Source organism: Sinocyclocheilus rhinocerous, unplaced genomic scaffold (genome assembly GCF_001515625.1).
Source record: "Sinocyclocheilus rhinocerous isolate Xijiao unplaced genomic scaffold, SAMN03320098_v1.1 scaffold1787, whole genome shotgun sequence".
Classification (NCBI taxonomy): domain Eukaryota; kingdom Metazoa; phylum Chordata; class Actinopteri; order Cypriniformes; family Cyprinidae; genus Sinocyclocheilus; species Sinocyclocheilus rhinocerous.
Window position 1 is genome coordinate 23,572 of NW_015630034.1, and position 8,665 is coordinate 32,236.

Here is an 8,665-nt window from a genome sequence, read left to right on the forward strand (position 1 = left end):
CACATGGCATTGTCCCTGTGCAAAGCCAAGAAGATCTTGTTTGCACAAAAACATAGCCAGGTGGCATCTTTTCCAGCTACACAGGCAGTTGTTTGTATCATCACCCATCGACAGACCTGCACAGGGCCTAGCACAAGAACATGCTTGTCAGGAAAATACCAGATTGGAATATCCCCCCAGTGGTGAAGGTCTCAAACAGATGGTGTATTACCTGATGAAAAACAAATCTCTGCCAGCCGAACTCCCCCAGAAATACATCACAGGCTCAATGACAATCAATGACATTCCCAAACACCTTGTACCAAAGGAGACTGTTTGCTCTGAATGTATGGGCAATGTGGTCCTAAGTGAGCCAATGTTGATTACTTCTAAAGGAAAGCTTATAACATACACTGGCATTGTTGAGGGTAAGTATGAGTAAAATCTATCTAATTAGTGTAACATCACTATGTTTAGCTGTTTGAATGAATTCTTTTTTTGTGATTGAATACGTTTTTTTTTAAACAGGATTTTCTACATACTACCGCATGTGCAGCAACTGTGGTCTAAAATACCGTCATCAAGAGTGGACTGATGTTCTTCACAATTTTGATGATCATTTGCTGATGTCATTACACATGTGCATTATCCTGCGCCATTCACTCCAGGTTTGATATTATTGAAGGAATTAATTATATAGTGTTCTTTCAAAATGTCTATATGCTACTAACTAAGCTTGTCAAAACAGACTCATCATGCCATTAGCAGAGCTGTTGAGGTTTTGGAGACCACAACACAACAGAAATTTCAAGTAAAGACAAAATCCTTCATGCGTACATGCATTTTGAAGCACACAGACCACAAATACGCATACTCCTGTGTTAAGTCCGGCTACCATCCAGCAGTTGTTGTGATGGATCTTCACAAAAAGGCGGCATTTAATATGCCCGGTAGGTCATATCAAAATTAGAGCTACTTAATAATATTAAAAATACATGTTCTTTGTTTCATTGAGAATTTTTATTGCAGTGAGTGACATTCCTGCTCCACCACCTGAGTATGATGGTCGAGTCAATATGAAAGACTTTTGGGCATCCGTGACTGCCGAAATAGTTAGCCAGGGCCTGTTGGGCAGTAAGGAGTTATTTTGTTTATGTTAAAGTTAGACATATGTTGCATAATGCATAGCTACAATTACAATTATTTTGCAATAATTGCATTACACTAAATTGAGCAAAGGAAGGTACTAACAAAACGTGTATATATTTTGAAGGTTTCACTGTTTTAATATTGATAAAGTACATTTTTTCAGGTGCCCGTCAAAATCCTTTTTTGGTGTCACCATCATACAACTACTGGGCTCCTTGGATAGGTCCCAACACCAGAAAAGAAGATACAGTTTTAAATACTGAGTATGCCATGATGCACGCTCCAAGACCAGCTACTGAAGATGCCGAACTTGAAGTTACCGAAGAGAGGCTAGAAGAAGTGCTTACCAATCTTAAGGTTATTTTGTTGTTTTGTTTTTACACAAACAAATCAATCTTTTGGATATTTTTTATTGCAACCTTGTATGTGCAGGTGGATGTGGTGCGACGCCTTTGCAAGCAGTGTGGTCTAGACCCATCAGGTTCCAAAATGAATCTTGTTGTAAGACTTAGACAGGAGATGAGAAACAGGTCTTCTTATGACAAGGTCTTCCAGAAGGTTTGGGGGGCTTCAGGTAGGATTACTTTTGAGAAATATTTTGCTCCATGTCATGTGAATGGTGTTGTGTTCAACCCAGTATGGAACTGATTTGATTTTTCAAGCGTATTGCTTTCAGTATAGTTTTGTTTAAGACAGCTTAGAACAGCGGTTCTTAATCCTGGTCCTCGTGACCCCCTGCTCAGCATATTTTGCATGGCTTTCTTGTTTAACACACCTGATTCAGATAACCAGCTCGTTAGAAGAGAACTCCATGAATGAACTGTGTTCCGATTGACATCTTCCCTACATAGTGTTCACTGCTCTCTACTCCCTGCACACGGGAAATCGACTGAAGTTTACTTCACTTAATAACACAAATTTGTGCTACATCACTGCCTGCAGCAGTGTCTCCACACAGACAAAACTTACTACAGAAGTATGAAGGGTTATTTAACCGTAATCATGAGATTTGCATAGAAGTCACGTCTCGCACACTTTAATGCCCTTTGAATGGAACATATATGCTTCTTTCGAACTGGAATCATGGCTGAATATCCTGTGATGTCCACTTGGCAGGGCACTTATGGTCGAATGGAACAAACCCCTGAAGCGTGAAAATGTGCAGAGCGGGGGCCGCGAGGACCAGGATTAAGAACTGCTGGCTTAGAATGATATATATTTATTAGCGTAACATACATATTTATTTTCTCTTTAGGGGGCTGGGCAGTCATCACATGCCCCTGTGGAGTTGTGTATTCGCTGAAGTTCCTTATTCGGGCAGAGTCTCCACGTGACTATGCAGATTGTCTTTTGTCTTTTAAACATTTCCCAAATATCTATGACTTTGCAAGGGGCTTAGCCACATACACTTACCTAAGGGAGCTAGAATGTGTCCCTTTCAGACCTTATGAGGAACGATTAAAAGAGCCCACTCCAGAAAATATCAAGCTGGCCGTTGAGGGTAAGCTGAAAGTAAACCTCCTTTGGTTGAAGGAAAAGAAGGACAACGTGGACCCAGACTGTCACCCTATTACAGGTTCAGCTGAACATTACGCACTTTACGATCTGTTTCATGAAAAGAACACAAAAGATGCTCGAGATGCACTGTGTAACGTTCAGATAGTCCCAGAATTGGCAGGCTGGGTGAACAGTCAATGTGCTGAACAGCTTTTTTCTGACATGAGAAAAAACAATTACTTCCTCAACACACTCACTCCATCTGGACACATTTTCTTGATGCGAAATATACTACAGCATTATAACACAAAACGAAATAAGAAGATAGAAGATGGCATCAGAAAGATTGTACCACAGAATTCCCAGTTGCGTTTAGATGAAAATGGCCAAATAATAATGGGTAATTCAGTTAATTTTCAACTACAATTTCTTTATAAACATCTTTATGCCTGTCATGCCATGTTGGTTATATTACATTTTTATATTACAGAAGCCGCAGGCTCAGATGGGGCACCAGCAGCGACAGCCTCAGATGGGGCACCTGCATCCGTCGCTAGACTGATGCGTGCTGAAAGGGAAATAAAAGACTTCCGGCGCTGGGAATGCCCGAAGACTTTGGTAAATGCCCTTTTGACGGTATTCAATCGACCTGTTGATTGTCATGATTTCACAACACTTGTTCGTGCTCCACAACATTACTATCATTTGTGGGGTTGGGGACGTTGTGGAGAGTGCTGACATGCATTTTTAATTTTCCAGCATGTCAATGTGTTAGATTGCACAAAGCAACAGGATGAAGTCATCGGTTCTGTCGGCACAGCAGTCTTAAGAAGAACAGACTGTGTTGGCCTGGGAACCAATTGCGAACTGGAGGCAACAGTAAGTGTCATTTATATGGTTCCATTACTGTTTAAGCTTTGTTTACCTGTATTAATGTTGTTCTTTTGCTAGTGTTGTGGCAAAAACAATTATTAACAAATAGCATCACAGTGTAAGAGACAAGGAATCAAATTATATTTAAGGAAAGAAGTTTATTTTCCTTAAAGAGGTATGTTCATAATGTTTCAGCAGCTACCCTGGAACACAACAGACCTAAAAATCACACTGAAACCAGACAGCCTTATATACTGTTATCACCCCCCACTTCTTACAAGGTTCCTTCTCTGTAAATTTAAAAAACAATGGTCCTTCTAACCCCCTGGGCTTTTATTATCTTCACATCTGTGAGGTCAACAACCCCTCTGTCTTTCCTGCACTAAAGAGTTCAAAGGCTCTTTCTGATCATTTGTTTTTACTGTGTGTTTGTGTGCCTTCACACCCGTGAGGCCAAAGGTCTTTATTTATGACTAACCCCACACAATGTCTAAGAAAGTAAATAAGAAAGAGTAAAACATTAATTTTCCTACAACAATTCCTCCTCTTTATCATTCTCTGATAAACGATTTGGATTCATTAACATTAGTTTTGATTATAACAACTTAAAAACACGCTTGTTTCTAATTCTAAGCAAACTCATACATGATTATAATTGTTTCAAGTCATTTCATCACAGTTATACTCCTCATGTCTGACTTTCGTATACCTGATCATTCTTCACATTTCTGTGTAAATGTCATCACTCTCGTCACTCTCATAATCATCACATTTGTGTTCACTATCTATCGGATAAGCGGTCAGTTTTACTGCTTGTATGGGCGTCCCAGCCCTGACCAATCTCTGTACTGAGCTGGAAATACACCTCATAATGCATGGCAAGCAAAACAGAATCAGAATTCCTATCACTACAATTGGCAGAACAGTTTGAATTATCCAGTACATCCATCCTCCCCACAAAGACATAACCCACCCGGCCCACAGGTTGTCAGTCCGCTCAGGTTCTCTTACGGCCTCTCTCATGTGTTCAATTATGTTGGTTATATTATCACTGTAATCAGGAATGTTAAAACAACAAGATACCCCCAGCATCTTACACACTCCGCCCCTTTCTGCCGTAAGCATATCAAGAACTAAACGGTTTTGAATGACTGCGTCCCTCAGTTGCCTCATTTCATCACTTATCAATGTCAAAATGAATGTAGTCTTACAAAGTCCACACATTCTTGGCAGTCTGAATGGGTACCACGGTCTTGAACGATCCATCTTGTCTAGTGATTGCAGCTGAATATGATGCATTGTGTTAGATAATTTGGTCTTTAGCACACTCAGAGTCTTATCAGCTTTTGTTGATCCACAGTAACTGTCTTCCTTTCCCAGTTTCCTCCCCGCAGCTCGTATTTTGCTCCGCTCGTCACTGTTGCTAGAATATAGGGATCTGCTGCCAGTAAATCTGTAAGGTTTGTCAGTTCGTACCTCTTTGCAATGATCAATGTCTCTGGTTGTGGCTGCACAAATGGCTTTACTCTGCACACCGGCCTTATCACTCCTCCTGAGTGACCTTGCTCTTGCACTTGGTGTTTGGGCTCGATCTTGGGGCTTATTGTTGAACTTGTTGTTGTTGTTGCTGAGGCTCCTCCTCCTGTTGCCCTTCCGATATGGGCGGAACTCTCCTGCAGTGGCTGGCGTGCACCCACGTAGCTCTCTCTCCGACCTTCATTGCTGGCTAAACCTAGTATTGAAGTGCATGAGCCATAAAAGGTGAGAACCAGATTTGCAAAACAATGCTGTCTTTCCAAAGTTTTCACTTTCTTTGTTTTATTTCTGACACCATTTACTGTGTTATAGGGAAGCCTCAAGCCTCAAGGAGTATGAAGTGGACTACATGTATGGTTGTCCCAAGGACCATGGGGTTCTTGCGGTATAATGTCCGAGTCACTAGCAATTGTACATTTTAGAAATGTTAACTCTCAGCATACTGGTGTTTGTATTCCTTGTACATGGAGTATACAGGGAGTGGTTTTTATACGATCTTGACTTCACCTGTGTCAGGATCACCCTGTTAGTTACTTCACAATGAAAACAGACAGGCCATTATCCTTTAATTTTTACCCACTACATACATGTATACCAAGAACAAAGACAGATAAATTCAAGAACTGGGCATTGGGGCCAATATCTTCTCTTTCATATTTTCAATTTTGTTTATTTGCTTATAGTGGCCAGCATCTGTTCTGGAGGACATTTTTATTGATGTGGTTCTCCAGGAGGGTGACCACATCAATTGCCAATTCTGACGCTGGCCCTGGTGTGCACTCGCTTCAGAGATCTTGTGACACGGGAAGCCTTCAGGAGACGAGCCCATTTTCTTTGGCTTGACAGTAAGTGTTCCCTAGTAGTTTTTGCATAACTTGTTACATATTTTTATACAAATCTTAAGAAATTCTTATGTTATTTGCTTGAACGGCTGGTTAATGAATTCCAGCCTTGTGGATTTTTGAATGCGTGTACTTTTACATGTGTACAGGTGTCACAAATTTGACTGCTTTCTCCACATGCTACAAGGAAGAGTATTACAAAATGTACAGACTGGAAACTTGTATGCAGTGTGGAGACATATTCAAACATTGCACTCCAGGTATGCATTGTTAGTTGTTGCCATGGAGTGTTGTGCTTTCAATGATGAATTAAAACATTACAAAAATAATGAACATTGAAATATTTATTTTCTTCGTTTCCTTTCTTTGCTAACCTGTAGATATCAGGTAGGTCGAGGACGAAGGGGGGAACTCATAAAAATTATTAGTGAAGACACCCACCCAGACTTCTGCAGCAATTTCTGCCAAATCTGTGCTGACCTTATTTGAGTGTGTTGTGTGCATGATGTTGTGGCTGCAGTGCAGTGCAGTATGAAAGGATGAATGAGTGATTTATCATTTAATTCTATGTGTAAGTTCTAATTTTGAATGCCCCTCTAATGTTGGTATGTTATTCTGTTAGCGATTAGTCAGTGTGCTTATGATATGCTCCCAATGTGGTTTTCCTTGTGTTTCATGTTCAAAGTTTCCTTACCGTATTCAGTGTCTGTTTTAAGTTGTGTTAATAATTTTTTTTTTTTCTATTTCATTGTGTTGGTAATGCATTTTGCATGCATTTATTTAAGTGAGATTATGTAAATTAAGTCAGATGCCCTTGGGAAGTAATTTATAAATAAAAAATTACAGAAAACAACCTGACAGTGCTGCTATACTTTAGCCATATACAGTTTTATAATAATGTGCATAATCAGTGGTGGAAAGCACACATATTTTCTACTTCAAGTAGAAACTTGATTTAATATCACTTCAATAAAAGCAGATGTGCCTACTTATTAATCTACATAAAGATTTTAAAGTCAAAATGGACTACTGAGAGGGGTAAATAATCAGCCAATCAAAGAATACACTTGTTTTTAAGAAATATTTATTCTTACATGTAACAAGAAACTACGGGCTTTTCAAGGATGGTGAAACGTAAGATTCTATTTTTATTTAGGTAGTTATAATGTTTTTAAGTTAATGCAAACGTTTCTCTAAATGAAAATATTAAAATACTTGGTTATTGCCCATAATTATATGTGCCCATTCCCACATTGTACAAACTACAGTGTTTGTAACTAAGCATTTAAAACGTTATTTAAATTTTTTTTTAGCAAGTTTGTTTTTTCCGTCACAAGAATAACTTTACTTACAACGCGAGTAAGTATGACGTGAATCTGCCATATGGCCAATCAAAATGCAGTGGGAGGAGATCCAACTCCGCCCCCTGGATCTAGATACAACTCCACCCTCTAGACCTGGATCCAACTCCGCCCCCTGGATCTTGTGTTCTGCAGTGAGGAGGTGCGTTCGACTTGAAGCACGGCTACAGATGGCGATCAACGAGAGTAGCCGCTTGCAGTCGGGGGCGGAGTTGAAAACGGAGCCGTCAAGCCGGACATTTCTGCTCCCGTTAGTGACGCTCACGCGGCGTTTGCATACTCTATCACAGATGAAGTGAATTAAATGCAATATTTGTCAAATACACAGACGTTTCAGAAACGTTTTCATGAGCAACAGAAACACTTTTTATATACTGCTTAATACAGCGCCATCTGTTCAAGAATAAAGTTCAACGTAAATATATACTATTTAAATACTAATAAAGTGGGGGTATATATGCTTTCATGATAAACGTGACTCAATATAACATTGCGACTACAGTAAAAAAGCTTTTACTGTTCTAAAAACAGATCTATGTGCAGTATTGGATTTGAAGATGTTAGAAACATACGTCATTGTTGTCATGTGGTGAATTTGGCCAATCTGAAACAGCTGCGTCGTCATCAGCGCTCCTGCAGTCGCTCTGAAAAAGCTGCGCCAGCTGAGTCAGCCGGCTGCTCTCGAAAGGCTATCGCGGTACTTTGATGCCGTTCAAGTCGGACTAAATTTCTAACCGGCATGCACTGCTTCAAGTCAGCCGCCGATCGGTCTGCGCAGTGCTGCATGAAGTCGAACGCACCTAGGGGCTACTAGGGGGTGTGTGACTGAGTGGAGGCGGGGCTAATTTGCGTATTCATAGATCAGCGTATAGTAAATGAGGCAGGGGTGTAGAGTTGTATTCAAGCTATTTTAAGGCATGAGAAAATTATTTTCACAAGAAAAAACATTTAAATATTTAATTTTGATGATCAAAGATGAGTTTTAAATAATAAAAGTTTTGACTACTGGGGGACTTTAATGAAGATGATTGTGTGTTGACCGTCTGCATCTTTGTTTCATTCGCGGCAGTTTGGCATCGGCTTGCTGAAGAGAAAATACTGCACGTCTGCGGCGATGCGTGTTGCATTAGCGCAGTCATCTGACTATAATGTCATATAGCCTAAAACATGCTCTCACACGTTTATTATTTTAACATTTTGGGAGGAGTAAAATTTACATATGTGGTTTCAACAACCAGATGCATTTACACTGGTCCAGTTTCGTCTGGAATGCGGCCCAGACCACCTCCTGAAGTGGTTTGAGCGATCGGATTTAAATCCGTCTCGAATGCGTTTCGGAGGGCATTTACACCTGGTCTTTTCACGATCGGATAGCTATCCGATCAGACAAAACGCATGAAGTGACCAGGTGTAAACAGGCCCTAAGAC

General features: G+C 40.2%; 1 protein-coding gene and 1 long non-coding RNA gene across 2 annotated transcripts; one reads left to right on the top strand and one right to left on the bottom strand.

Annotated features, from left to right (window-relative positions):
• The first annotated feature begins 808 nt into the window (after positions 1–808).
• Positions 809–3,454, top strand: LOC107739835 (uncharacterized). Its single transcript, XM_016552044.1, has 7 exons — positions 809–929; positions 1,009–1,113; positions 1,292–1,485; positions 1,561–1,702; positions 2,384–3,025; positions 3,116–3,243; positions 3,401–3,454. The coding sequence occupies exons 1-7, from the start codon at positions 809–811 to the stop codon at positions 3,452–3,454; spliced, it is 1,386 nt and encodes a 461-aa protein (XP_016407530.1).
• An 821-nt stretch (positions 3,455–4,275) lies between these two features.
• LOC107739834 (uncharacterized) lies at positions 4,276–5,218 on the bottom strand. The gene is made up of 2 exons (XR_001640036.1): positions 4,975–5,218; positions 4,276–4,782 (listed from the first exon to the last, which is right to left on the bottom strand). It is a non-coding gene; the product is annotated as an uncharacterized LOC107739834 (long non-coding RNA).
• Between the last annotated feature and the right edge of the window lie 3,447 nt (positions 5,219–8,665).

Coding starts and splice junctions, on each gene's coding strand:
- LOC107739835 (XM_016552044.1), top strand. CDS start 809: ATGCGTACATGCATTTTGAAGCACACAGACCACAAATACGCATACTCC. Junction 1,486..1,560: donor AAGTGCTTACCAATCTTAAG/GTTATTTTGTTG, acceptor TTGTATGTGCAG/GTGGATGTGGTGCGACGCCT. Junction 3,244..3,400: donor GGGAATGCCCGAAGACTTTG/GTAAATGCCCTT, acceptor TCAATGTGTTAG/ATTGCACAAAGCAACAGGAT.